The sequence below is a fragment of the Hyla sarda genome, chromosome 3, assembly GCF_029499605.1.
Source record: "Hyla sarda isolate aHylSar1 chromosome 3, aHylSar1.hap1, whole genome shotgun sequence".
Taxonomy (NCBI): domain Eukaryota; kingdom Metazoa; phylum Chordata; class Amphibia; order Anura; family Hylidae; genus Hyla; species Hyla sarda.
This window is the reverse complement of record NC_079191.1, coordinates 171,459,272-171,473,197: the sequence shown is the minus strand read 5'-3', so window position 1 is coordinate 171,473,197 and position 13,926 is coordinate 171,459,272. Positions and strand designations below refer to the sequence as shown.

At 41.5% G+C, this 13,926-nt stretch overlaps 1 protein-coding gene across 7 annotated transcripts in view; it reads right to left on the bottom strand.

Moving 5' to 3' along the window:
• The window catches only part of TNK2 (tyrosine kinase non receptor 2), a 305,681-nt gene that overhangs the window by 65,805 nt on the left and 225,950 nt on the right, over window positions 1–13,926 (bottom strand). For all 7 annotated transcript variants that reach the window (XM_056565498.1, XM_056565497.1, XM_056565499.1 and 4 more), the window contains one exon: window positions 6,359–6,429. In XM_056565498.1, the coding sequence (XP_056421473.1) occupies window positions 6,359–6,429 (71 nt within the window). The remainder of the gene's footprint in view (window positions 1–6,358; window positions 6,430–13,926) is intronic.

Here is a 13,926-nt window from a genome sequence, read left to right as displayed (position 1 = left end):
CAGGTGTCTGACGGATCTTTGGAACAGTGGTCCGTGAAAATGAAAACTTGTACAGCCCACTGTTCCAAAGATCTGTCAGACACCAGTGGGGGGCAAATGCTCACTGTACCCCTTGTTACGTTCCTCAAGGGGTATTGTTTCCAAAATGGTATGCCATGTGTTTTTTTTTGCTGTTCTGGCACCATAGGGGCTTCCTAAATGCGATATGCCCCCCGAGCAAAATTTGCTCTCAAAAAGCCAAATATGACTCCTTCTCTTCTGAGCATTGTAGTTCGCCCATAGTGCACTTCAGGTCAACTTATGGGGTACCTCCATACTCAGAAGAGAAGGGGTTACAAATATTGGGGGGTATTTCCTGCTATTAACCCTTGCAAAAATGTGAAATTTGGGGGGAAACACACATTTTAGTGGAATTTTTTTTTTTTTTTTTTACATATGCAAAAGTCGTGAAACACCTGTGGGGTATTAAGGCTCACTTTATTCCTTATTACATTCCTCAAGGGGTCTAGTTTCCAAAATGGTATGCCATGTGTTTTTTTTTGCTGTTCTGGCACTATAGGGGCTTCCTAAATGCGACATGCCCCCCGAGCAAAATTTGCTCTCAAAAAGCCAAATATGACTCCTTCTCTTCTGAGCATTGTAGTTCGCCCATAGTGCACTTCAGGTCAACTTATGGGATACCTCCATACTCAGAAGAGAAGGGGTTACAAATATTGGGGGGTATTTCCTGCTATTAACCCTTGGAAAAATTTGAAATTTGGGGGGAAACACACATTTTAGTGAAAAAAAATATTTTTTTTTTTACATATGCAAAAGTCGTGAAACACCTGTGGGGTATTAAGGCTCACTTTATTCCTTGTTGTTCTTCAGGGGGTATGCGTTATGTTCCTCAAGGGGTCTAGTTTCCAAAATGGTATGCCATGTGTTTTTTTTTTGCTGTTCTGGCACCATAGGGGCTTCCTAAATGCAACATGCCCCCCAAAAACCATTTCAGAAAAACGTACTCTCCAAAATCCCCTTGTCGCTCTTTCGCTTCTGAGCCCTCTACTGCGCCCGCCGAACACTTTACATAGACATATGAGGTATGTGCTTACTCGAGAGAAATCGGGCTACAAATATAAGTATACATTTTCTCCTTTTACCCCTTGTAAAAATTCAAAAATTGGGTCTACAAGAACATGCGAGTGTAAAAAATGAAGATTGTGAATTTTCTCCTTCACTTTGCTTCTATTCCTGTGAAACACCTAAAGGGTTAAAATGATGACTGAATGTCATTTTGAATACTTTGGGGGGTGCAGTTTTTATAATGGGGTCTTTTGTGGGGTATTTCTAATATGAAGACCCTTCAAATCCACTTCAAACCTGAACTGGTCCCTGAAAAATAGTGAGTTTGAAAATTTTGTGAAAAATTGGAAAATTGCTGCTGAACTTTGAAGCCCTCTGGTGTCTTCCAAAAGTAAAAACTCGTCACTTTTATGATGCAAACATAAAGTAGACATATTGTATATGTGAATAAAAAAATCTTTTATTTGTAATATACATTTTCCTTACAAGCAGAGAGCTTCAAAGTTAGAAAAATGCAAAATTTTCAAATTTTTCATCAAATTTTAGGATTTTTCACAAGGAAAGGATGCAAGTTACCACAAAAATTTACCACCATGTTAAAGTAGAATATGTCACGAAAAAACAATCTCGGAATCAGAATGATAACTAAAAGCATTCCAGAGTTATTAATGTTTAAAGTGACAGTGGTCAGATGTGCAAAAAACGCTCTGGTCCTTAAGGCCAAAATGGGCTTGGTCCTGAAGGGGTTAAAAAATCATAACTCTTTCAATTTTGCACCTAAAAATCCATATGATGGCTTATTTTTTGCGCCACCAATTCTACTTTGTAATGACATCAGTCATTTTGCCCAAAAATCTATGGTGAAACGGGAAAAAAAATCATTGTGCGACAAAATTGAAAAAAAAAAACGCTGTTTTGTAACTTTTGGGGGCTTCCGTTTCTACGTAGTACATTTTTTGGTAAAAATGACACCTGATATTTATTCTGTAGGTCCATACGATTAAAATGATACCCTACTTATATAGGTTTGATTTTGTCGGACTTCTGGAAAAAATCATAACTACATGCAGGAAAATTAATACGTTTAAAATTGTCATCTTCTGACCCCTATAACTTTTTTATTTTTCCGTGTATGGGGCGGTATGAGGGCTCATTTTTTGCGCCGTGATCTGAAGTTTTTAACATACCATTTTTGCATTGATAGGACTTATTGATTAAATGATATAAAAAGTCACCAAAAATGCACTATTTTGGACTTTGGAATTTTTTTGCGTGCACGCCATTGTCCGAGCGGTTTAATTAATGATATATTTTTATAATTCGGATATTTCCGCACGCGGCGATACCATATATGTTTATTTTTATTTTTATTTACACTGTGTTTTTTTCTTTATTGGAAAAGGGGGGTGATTCAAACTTTTAATAGGGGAGGAGTTAAATGATCTTTATTCACTTTTTTTTTTTTCACTTTTTTTTTGCTGTGTTATAGGTCCCATAGGGACCTATAACACTGCACACACTGATCTTCTATGTTGATCACTGGTTTCTCATAAGAAACCAGTGATCAACGATTCTGCCGCATGACTGCTCATGCCTGAATCTCAGGCACTGAGCAGTCATTCGGCGATCGGACAGCGAGGAGGCAGGTAGGGGCCCTCCCGCTGTCCTGTCAGCTGTTCGGGATGCCGCGATTAGCCGCGGCTATCCCGAACAGCCCGACTGAGCTAGCCGGGAACTTTCACTTTCACTTTTAGCCGCGCGGCTCAGCTCTGAGCACACGGCTAAAGGGTTAATAGCGCGCAGCGCCGCGATCGGCACTGCGCGCTATTAGAGGCGGGTCCCGGCTTCACTATGACGCCGGGCCCGCCGTGATATGACGCGGGGTTACTGTGTAACCCCACGTTATATCAGAAGAGCAGGACCAAGGACGTACCGGTACGTCCTTGGTCCTTAAGGGGTTAAATGGAAGAAGTTTGGAAATAACCAGGACTCTTCTTAGAACTGGCCATCCCACTAGACTTAGTAATCAGTGGAGAAGGACCTTGGTAAGAGAGATGACCAAGAACTCAATGGTCACTCTGGCTGAGCTCCAAAGATCCTGTGTGCAGAAGGAAGAAACTTACAGAAGGTCAACCATCACTGCAACACTCCACCAATCTGGGCTTCATGGCAGAGTGGCCAGAAAGAAACCACTCCTCAGTAAAAGACCCATGAAAGCCTGTCTGGAGTTTGCAAAAAAAGCACCTAAAGGACATTTAAAGATTTCCTAGTCTGATTAAGCCAAGATTGACATTTGTGGTCTCAATTCTAGGCATCATGTCTGAAAGAAACCAAGTACCACTCATCACTTTCCCAATCCCTACACTCAAGCATAGTGGTGGCCGCATCGTGCTGTGGGGGTGATTTTCAGAGGCTGGGGCAGGGAGACAGGTCAGGACTGAGGAAAAGCTGAATGGAGCAAAGTACAGAGATATTCTTAAAGGAGATCTACAGCGGTATATAACTTATCCCCCGCAATCTCCCATACGGGGACCCGGAAAATCTCTGAAGAGACCAAAATGGCTTCCAGCGATGGTCCCCATACTATACGACAGAGTATAAGAGGAGACTGGAGGTTGTAATCCCTGCTAAAGGAACTTCAACTAAGTACTAAGTAAAGGGTCAAAATAGTTATGTCAATACCACATGCTCTACATTTTTAATAAATTAGCACAGATTTCTAACATTCTGTTTTTACCTAGTCATGGGGTAATGAGTGCAGAATGATGGGAAAAACTTTAATTATTTTTATTTTGGCAGAAGTCAGCAACATAACAAATCGCGAAAAAAGCGAAGGGGGGCTGAAAACTTTCCCAATGCACTGAACAGTTTGTAAGCAGGAGGTGGCAGAAGGGTGGATGGTAAAGTTTCATAAAACAAGTACAATTTAGGGGTCCCCATGAGATATGTGTACTGTATACTTGCAGAAATTTAATGCGATTTAGTGTGATGTGTTTCCTGGAAAAGTGTAGCAAATCTCTCAGCTGGGATTAACAGTTTCCACAGCCAGATAGACCTGCAGCTGGATCAATCCATCCTCTACTCTTTGACTCGATAAAGGGACAACTGCTGACACTTGTACAGTGTTTGTCACCAGTCATGGCCCAGCACTGAGCATAGAGGGACATGCGATACTGAGTGGGTGGGTTCTATTTTCAGAGTAACCCCAGACCCAAAAATTCTAACACTGTAGACAGAGGACAGAACAGTGAAGTAAAGTGTCAGAGAACAATATTAACTCATTCAATTCTTTACTTTATCATTTCCTTTTTTGGAGGACAATGTTTCCATTGATTTCTGCAGAAAGTTATATAAAGTAATATAAAGGAGAAGCTGGAGGGAAATAATAGAACTTGGAATGCCTTTATAAGATACTGGTTAAAATGAAAGGATGTACGTGCCAAAACTCAGCTTTTTATCATAGCTTGTAGGTCTGAGGGGGAATCTGTCAGCAGTTTTATGTTCTCCTGACAGCACTATATAGTAGATGGGGAGTTGGGGAGAACTGTTAAAGTTACCTTGGGTTACAATCTAGCAGTACAAAAAAAAATAAAATTATGTCCTGGCTGCTTCTATCGCAAGTACACTGGAGGTGGACCATTCATGTATGTACCTAGAGCTATCTGTACTGAGCTTTTCTCTGACTCCTCTTTTCAGGTCTGAGTTATGGCTCTAGTGTCCAATGAGGAAAGAGAGAGAGTATATATACAGTCATGGCCGTAAATGTTGGCACCCCTGAAATTTTTCTAGAAAATGAAGTATTTCTCACAGAAAAGAATTGCAGTAACACATGTTTTGCATGGAGTTCAATGGAATTTAGATCTGAACTCATTGCCGGCCACTTCAGAACTCTCCAGCACTTTGTTGCCATCCATTTCTGGGTGCTTTTTGACATATCCTTGGGGTCATTGTTCTGCTGGAAGACCCAAGATCTCAGACGCAAACCCAGCTTTCTGACACTGGGCTGTACAGTGCAACCAAAAATCCACTGGTAATCCTCAGATTTCATGATGCCTTGCACACATTCAAGGCACCAAGTGCCAGAGGCAGCAAGACAACCCCAAAACATCATTGAATCTCCACCATATTTCACTGTAGGTACTGTCTTCTTTTGTTTCTAGGCCTCATTCCATTTTTGGTAAACAGTAGAATGATGTGCTTTACCAAAAAGCTCTATCTTGGTCTCATCTGTCCACAAGAAGTTTTTCCCAGAAGGATTTTGGCTTACTCAAGTTCATTTTGGTAAAATGTAGTCTTGCTTTTTTATGTCTCTGTGTCAGCAGTGGGGTCCTCCTGGGTCTCCTGCCATAGCGTTTCATTTCATTTAAATGTCGATGGATAGTTCGCGCTGACACTGATGCTCCCTGAGTCTGCAGGACAGCTTGAATATATTTGGAACTTGTTTTGGGCCGCTTATCCACCATCCGGACTATCCTGCGTTGTTACCTTTCATCAATTTTTCTCTTCCGTCCATGCCCAGGGAGATTAGCTACAGTGCCATGGGTTGCATACTTCTTGATAATGTTGCGCTCCATGGACAAAGGCAAATCTAGATCTCTGGAGATGGACTTATAACCTTGAGATTGTTTATATTTTTCCACAATTTTGGTTCTCAAGTCCTCAGACAGTTCTCTTCTCCTCTTTCTGTTGTCAATGCTTAGTGTGACACACAGACACATAATGCAAAGACTAAGTGAACTTCTCTCCTTTTTATCTGCTTTCTGGTGTGATTTTTATATTGCCCACACCTGTTACTTGCCCCAGGTGAGTTTAAAGGAGCATCACATGCTTGAAACAATATTATTTATCCACAATTTTGCAAGGATGTCAATAATTTTGTCCAGACCATTTTTGGAGTTTGGTGTGACATTATGTCCAAGCTTTTTGTCCTCCCTTTTTTTGTTTAGTTCCAATACACACAAAGGGAATAAACATGTGTATAGCAAAACTTGTGTTACTGCAATCCTTTTCTGTGAGAAATACTATATTTTCTTGAAAAATTTCAGGGGTGCCAACATTTACGGCCATGACTGTGTATATATATATATATATATATATATATATATATATATATATATATCAAATGCATTTATTTATTTATTTTCTCAAAAGAAAGTATCAATTTCAGCTTTCTCCACTGATAACTGTCAAAGGCAAAACATGTTCAAAAGATGATTTATAACACCTTGCCATTTTTTTTTTAGCAAACAAGATTTTATTACAGGTTGTTATTGAGTAATCAATATTTGCTTACCTTACTCATCCAGGATTTACGTTTACACATAGCTTTCCTTCTCTTTACTGCCTCCCAAAGACGCCTCTGGCCTATAAGAAAAACAGGTAAAGCACCATTATGAAACATGCATCTCATTTATTTACTACTTGAAATATCAGGTACCTAAAGAAGAATGAATGGTAACAGGACTGGCACATAGCAAATGTGGTGCCAATATTTAAAAAGGGGTCAAAAGGTGACCCCGGGAACTATAGGTCTGTTATTTTAACCTCCGTTGTATGTAAATTGTTTGAGGGTTTTCTAATGGATGCTATTTTGAGGTATCTTGATAAAAAATAAATGTATGACTCCATATCAGCATGGCTTTATGAGGGATCAGTCCTGTCAAACGAACCTGATCAGCTTTTATGAGGAGGTGAGCTCCAGACTGGAACAGGGGGAATTGCTGGATGTTGTATATCTTGATTTTTCCAAAGCATTTGATACGGTGCCACATTAAAGATTGGTACATAACATCAGAAGGATTGTACTGGGGGAAAATGTGTGCAAGTAAGTAACTGGCTCAGTGATAGGAAACAGAGGGTGGTTGTTATGGTACTTATTCTGATTGGGTGACTGTTACTAATGGGGTACCACAGTGGTCAGTCTTGGGTCCTGTCCTATTTAATATATTCATCAATGACCTTGTAGAGGGGTTGAATAGTAAAGTAGCTATCTTTGCAGATGATACTAAACTCTGTAAAGTGGTTAACACAATAGAGGACAGTGCACTGTTACAAATGGATCTGGATAGGTTGGAGGTTTGGGCTGGGAAGTGGCAGATTAGGTTCAGCACTGATAAATGTAAGGTTATGCACATGGAGAAGAAAAATCCGGGCTGGGATTATGTATTAAATGGGAGAACACTTGGGACAAGTGACATGGAAAAGGACTTGGGAGTCTTAGTTAACAGTAAATTTAGCTGTAGTGACCAGTGTTGGGCAGCTGCTGCCAAGGCAAATAAAATCATGGGGGTGCATCAATAGGGGCATAGATGCTGACGACAAGGAAATAATTTTACCACTGTACAAATCACTAGTCAGACCACACATAGAATACGGTGTACAGTACTGGGCACCAGTGTACAAGAAAGATTTAGTGGAGCTGGAGAGAATTCAAAGACTTGCAACCAGTGTAATACAGGGAATGGGAGGACTACAGTACCCAGAAAGATTATCAGAATTAGTTTTATTTAGTTAAGAAAAAAGAAGGCTTAGGGGCGACCTAATAACTATGTATAAATATATCAGGGGACAGTACAGAGATCTCTCCCATGATCTATTTACACCTAGGACTTTATCTATAACAAGGGGGCATCCTCTTTGTTTAGAGGAAAAAAGGTTTCTACACAAGCACAGATGGGTGTCCTTTACTGTAAGAGCAGTGAGACTATGGAACTCTCTGCCAGAGGAGGTGGTCATGGTGAACTCTAAAAGAGTTCAAAAGGGGCCTGGATACATTTCTGGAGAGTAATAACATTACAGGTTATAGGGACAGAAGGTTGATCCAGGAATTTATTCTGACTGCCAAATTTGGAGTCGGGATGGAATTTTTACCTCTAAGATGAGTTTTTTTGCCTTCCTCTGGATCAAATCAGTAGGGACTCATTAGGGATATAGGTTGAACTTGATAGACTCTGGTCTTTTTTCAACCTTATGAACTATGTTACTATGTTACATCTGTCAAGGAGACACAGAAGTTACTAGCAAAGTAACTTTTTGGAGTAATACAACAAATATAACATATTTTGAGCTTTCAAATGAATCTCCAGTTTTATCAGTAGGTACTCTTGTACATCACGTGATAAAGTAGGCTTGTCTTTGCTCTGGTATTTGATAATCCAGGACTGCATTGTTTTGAAGTTTAGAGCAAGACTTAGCAGAGAGAGCAGACTACAATACTAGCTGAATATTTTATTCTAGTACTTTATGTTGGACTGTTTAAAAGATCTCTATCTACCCTGACATTTTTTATGGCAGTGTAATAATACAGAATGGCTCTCATTTACTAAGAGTAGAGTGTAGTTTTCTTTGTGGGTTTTTGTTTCCGACAGGTATTTTACCCTGTGATTACTTATTTTATCTTGTATTTGGCAATTTTCCCTATGTTTTGCTTTTTTTTTTATACATGCTCTGAGCTGTGGAAACATAAGTAAATGTGTAGGTTTCTTTTGAAAATACAGGTTTTTTTTGGAGACAAACCTCTTTTTCCTGGCGGCCATGCCCCTTTGTAGGGTTTTCTGAGTAAAGTGGTTACCCTACACAATCTACTCAGAAAAGCCTTTGTAAATGAGTCCCCAATATCTGATAATTCTGCATCCTTCAAGTTTTACTTCTAATTTGAGATTACTTTATCAGTAAAGATAACTAAAACAATAGTACACGCTGGAACCCATTGAAGACAAACTAAACTCTTTTAGAAGGAGCAGAGAGGAACTTACAAAGAACTTTTCTCATTCTGGCAGACCTGGCCTGTCCATATACAGTGCCTTACAAAAGTATTCACTCCCCTTGACTTTTTTGGTATTTTGGTACATTACAGCCTTAAAGGGGTACTCCGGTGAAAACCTTTTTTCTTTTAAATCAACTGGTGGCAGAAAGTTAAACATATTTGTAAATTACTTCTATTAAAAAATCTTAATCTTTCCTGTACTTATTAGCTGCTGAATACTACAGAGAAAATTATTTTCTTTTTGGAATGCTCTCTGATGACATCACGAGCACAGTTCTCTCTGCTGACGTTATTATAATAATAACGCTTTATTTATTGTTGTCCTTAGTGGGATTTGAACCCAAGTCCCCAGCACTGCAAGGCAGCAGTGCTAACCACTGAGCCACCATGCTGCCCTTAGCATACATTTGCTATGCATGGTTGCTTAAATGGACAGAGATGTCAGCAGAGAGCACTGTGCTCGTGATGTCATCAGTGTTCCAAAAAGAAAGGAATTTCCTCTGTAGCAGTCAGAAGCTAATAAGTACTGGAAGGATTAAAACATTTTTTAATAGAAGTAATTTACAAATATGTTTAACTTTCTGCCACCAGTTGATTTAAAAGAAAAAAGGTTTTCACCGGAGTACCCCTTTAAGTTCAATGTTTTGTTAATATGAATTGTATGTGATGGATCAGAACACAATAGTCTAAGTTGGTGAGGTGAAATGAGAAAAATATATAAATAAAACTATTGTTTAGAAATAGAAAACGGGAAATTGGCATGTGTGTATGTATGTATTCACCCCCTTTGTTAGGAAGCCCATAAAAAGCTCTGGTGCTACCAATTACTTTCAGAAGTCACATAATTAGTGAAATGATGTCCACATGTGTGCATCACCACACGTGTGCTAAGTGTCACATGATCTGTCATTACATATACACACATATAAGTCCCCAGAGGGTGCAACACCTAAGCAAGAGGCATCAGTAACCAAACACTGCCATGAACTCTCCAAACAAGTAAGGGACAATGTTGTTGAGAAGTACAAGCCAGGGTTAGGTTATAAAAAAATATTGAAATCTTTGATGAGGAGGGCATTAATCAGAGAGGCAGCACAGAGACCTAAGGTGCAGAGTTCCACAGCAGAGACTGGAGTATCTGTACATAGGAAGACAATAAGCCGTACACTCCATAGAGTTGGGCTTTATGGCAGAGTGGACAAAAGAAACTCTATTACTTTCAGCTAAAAACAAAAAGGCACGTTTTGAGTTTGCGAAAAGGCATGTGGGAGACTCAGTGCTGTAGAGTCAGAGTCGAGGAGTCAGAGGAAATTTTGGGTACCTGGAGTCGGAGTCGGCAAACAATGCACCGACTCTGACTCCTACTAAATAGTTACTGCAATGCCACTCACCCAAGTCAGTGTTGAAAGATTATTTTCAGCCCTAAAAATAATGAAGTCTGACTTAAAGGGGTACTCCACCCCTAGACATCTTATCCCCCTATCCAAAGGATAGGGGATAAGATGTCAGATCGCCGCGGTCCCGCTGTTGGGGAGCCCTGGGATCCCCGCTGCGGCACCCTGCTCTCATTACAGCACAGAGCGAGTTCGATCTGTGCGTAATGACGGACGATATGGGGGACGGAGCAGTGTGACGTCATGGCTCCGCCCCTCGTCACATCACGGCCCGTCCCCTTCATGCAAGTCTATGGGAGGGGGTGTGACGACCGCCACGCCCCATCCCATAGACTTGTATTGAAAGGGGCGGGCCGTGACATCAAGAGGGGTGGAGCCGTGACGTAACGATGCTCCGACCCCTGTACTGCCCGTCATTACGTGCAGAGCGAACTCGCTCTGTGCTGTAATGAGAGCGCAGTGCCGCAGTGGGGATCCCAGGGCTCCCCAACAGCGGGACCGCGGCGATCTGACATCTTATCCCCTATCCTTTGGAGCCGGATCTGGCTGGGATACGGGAGCGGCCGGTTTTTGCTCCTCCCAACTGGATTCGGCACCCGTACACTACAAACGTAGTGTGAACCCACCCTTACACACAAATCTACTTGATACAGTTCCTCAAAAATATAAATCATTGAATTCCATATCACAATGTTCTTGGCTAAATAACAAGAAACTTTGTCTCAGCACTAAACCACTTCCAAATAACAACATTATGTAAATTAAAGAGGTACTACAGAGAAATTAACTAAATCCCCTATACACAGGATATGGTCCAATCACCTCAGAGACAAGCTTCAGTGATGGCTCTCTCAGCCAATCAACGGTACCCTGGGTCAGCTGGTGATTGGCTGAGCGGGCCATCATTGTACTCCTTTAATACCAGGAGCAGAACATTACTTTTTGAATTAAAATAAAATTACTAACTAATAATTTGGAATTCAGTAAGGAGACTTCTACAAAGCTAATACAATACAAAAGGGGAACAGTTTTCAGCCAGTACTAGACTAGATACTGTACTTTAAAACTGTACATGTGTAACAAAGATCAAGTTGCTGTTATAGACCTTCAGTGAATACTTACTGTATTTTTATAATAACTCTCTTTAAAAGAATGATAACTGCGACTTTCAAGCTGTGTTCCCTTTGCACCCCTTTTTTTTTAGAAGGGTAATTTCTGTTGATATATTTTTAATTACATACACTATGATACACACATGTAATACTATGTCACAGCCATAGTGAAAAAATGCTGCATAAATTTGGCCTGACCCTGTATAGCCTGGATGATATTTTTATGGCACTAAAAATTACACAAATTACACATGCTTTTTTTTACATCTCGATATCTATTCTCAAAAAACTTTCTTTTATACCTTTGAGATTACTAGGATAAAGCAAATTCTTATAACAGAAAAAAGTAAATAAAAAACAGTGTATTCAAATGTTGCGAGTTGGCTGTTGGGAATACCCTGTTTCCCCGAAAACCCTACCCCGAAAGTAAGCCCTAGCAGGATTATCAGGGTGGGCTGCAATATAAGCCCTACCCCAAAAATAAGACCTAGGCCAGGGGTAATCAACTGGCAAACTGCAGTCCAGATCCGGACTGCGGCTGCCAGTAAAGCCTCAGACTTCCCAAACCCCCCACTCCTCCCCCTGGCTGGTCCCGTGGCAAGTTACCGTAATTGAGCCGGGGCTGCCCCCGGCTGCTAAGCAACAGAAGGAGATCCAGCCGCCGCTGAGAGCTGCAGCTTCCATACAGTACAAGTTGCGGACGCTACCGTATGAAGGTAGGGAAGTGCTGGTCTCCGCTGGGGATGAAATGTGTACTGTAGTTTATTATGGCAGAGGGGTGGGGGCACTGTAGGAATGTGGAGGACGACGGGGGAAGGGGAGGATGGGGGGCTGTAGGAGTGTGGAGGATGGAGGGCTGTAGGAGTGTGGAGGATGGGGGCTGCAGGAGTGTGGAGGATGGGGGGCTGTGGGAGGATGGGGGGCTGTAGCAGTGTGGAAGATGGGGGGGTGCGGCATCCTCCACACTGCTACAGCCCCTCATCCTCCACACTGCTACAGCCCCCCATCCCCCACACTGCTACAGCCCCCCCCATCCTCCACACTGCTACAGCCCCCCATGTTGTTCAAGGTACATACCGTAAATAATATATACCGTAAAGCCCTACCCTGAAAATAAGCCCTAGTGTGTTTTTTGTGACTAAAATTAATATAAGACCAGGTCTTATTTTCAGAGAAACATGGTAGAACTGCAAAGTTGCAACTAACATGCAACAAACTTGCATTTATGTTTGGATTTATGTTTTCAGGCCCACACTTCAAGGGCCAGGAGCAGAGCACAAGACCCATGCAGGGACATTTATCATCGTTGCTTTGGTAAGGAAATTCTGTAGGCATTTTTTTTTTTGCTTTAGTTTTGCTTATGTATGACACATTTATAATACTATCACAGGGGGTTAATGGGTTAATAAAATTGGCTCACATAAGCAAAAACCAATAAATCACTTTTGAATACAATTTTTTTTAGCACACATAAGCAAAAACCAATAAATGACTTCAGAACAACACTTTGCAGCTTTGAAAAATATGTGCTATATATATATACAGTACAGTAACCCCCCGAGCTACGATGGCCCCGACATATGATAAAATCGACATACAATGGCCTCTCAGAGGCCATCGCATGTCGATGACAGCATCGACATACGATGCTTTTATATGTCGGGGCCATCGCATTAACTGCTATCCGACAGCGCAAAACAGCTTAAGCTGCTGTCGGATAGCAGTTTAACCATCCCTGGCAGGTTCACTTACCTATCCCCGCTGCTCCGGGTCCACTTCGCAATCCTCCGGTGTCTTGCGCATCTTCTCCAGGGTCCGGGCCTTGCTTTCCGGCGTCGTTATTACGTCACTACGCACGCCGCGCCGGCGCAGCAGCGGAATAACGTCACCTGAAAGCGAGGCTCGGACCCTGCAGAAGATGCGCAAGACACCGGAGGATCGCAAAGAAGACACCGGAGCAGCGGGACAGCATCGGGAGCCCCTGGAACAGCAGCGGGAGCTGTGAGGACCTGGTCCGGAGCGGCGGGGACAGGTGAGTACAGCTTCCTATACTTTACATTGCACGGATCCCTCAACATACGATGGATTCGACAAACGATGGGTCGTTTGGAACGAATTACCATCGTATGTTGAGGGACCACTGTACAGACCAAAAGTTTGGACACACCTTCTCATTCAAAGAGTTTTCTTTATTTTCATGAAAATGAAAATTGTAGATTCACATCAAAACTATGAATTAACACATGTGGAATTATAGACTTAACAAAAAAGTGTGAAACAACTGAAAATATGTCATATTCTAGGTTCTTCAAAGTAGCCACCTTTTGCTTTGATTACTGCTTTGCACACTCTTGGCATTCTCTTGATGAGCTGTAGCCACCTGAAATGGTTTTCCAACAGTCTTGAAGGATTTCCCAGAGATGCTTAGCACTTGTTGGCCCTTTAGCCTTCATTGGGTTCAGGTCATCTGGCGCAGCACCCCATCACTCTCCTTCTTGGTCAAATAGCTCTTACATAGCCTGGAGGTGTGTTTGGGGTCATTGTCCTGTTGAAAAATAATTGATGGTCCAACTAAACACAAACTGGATGG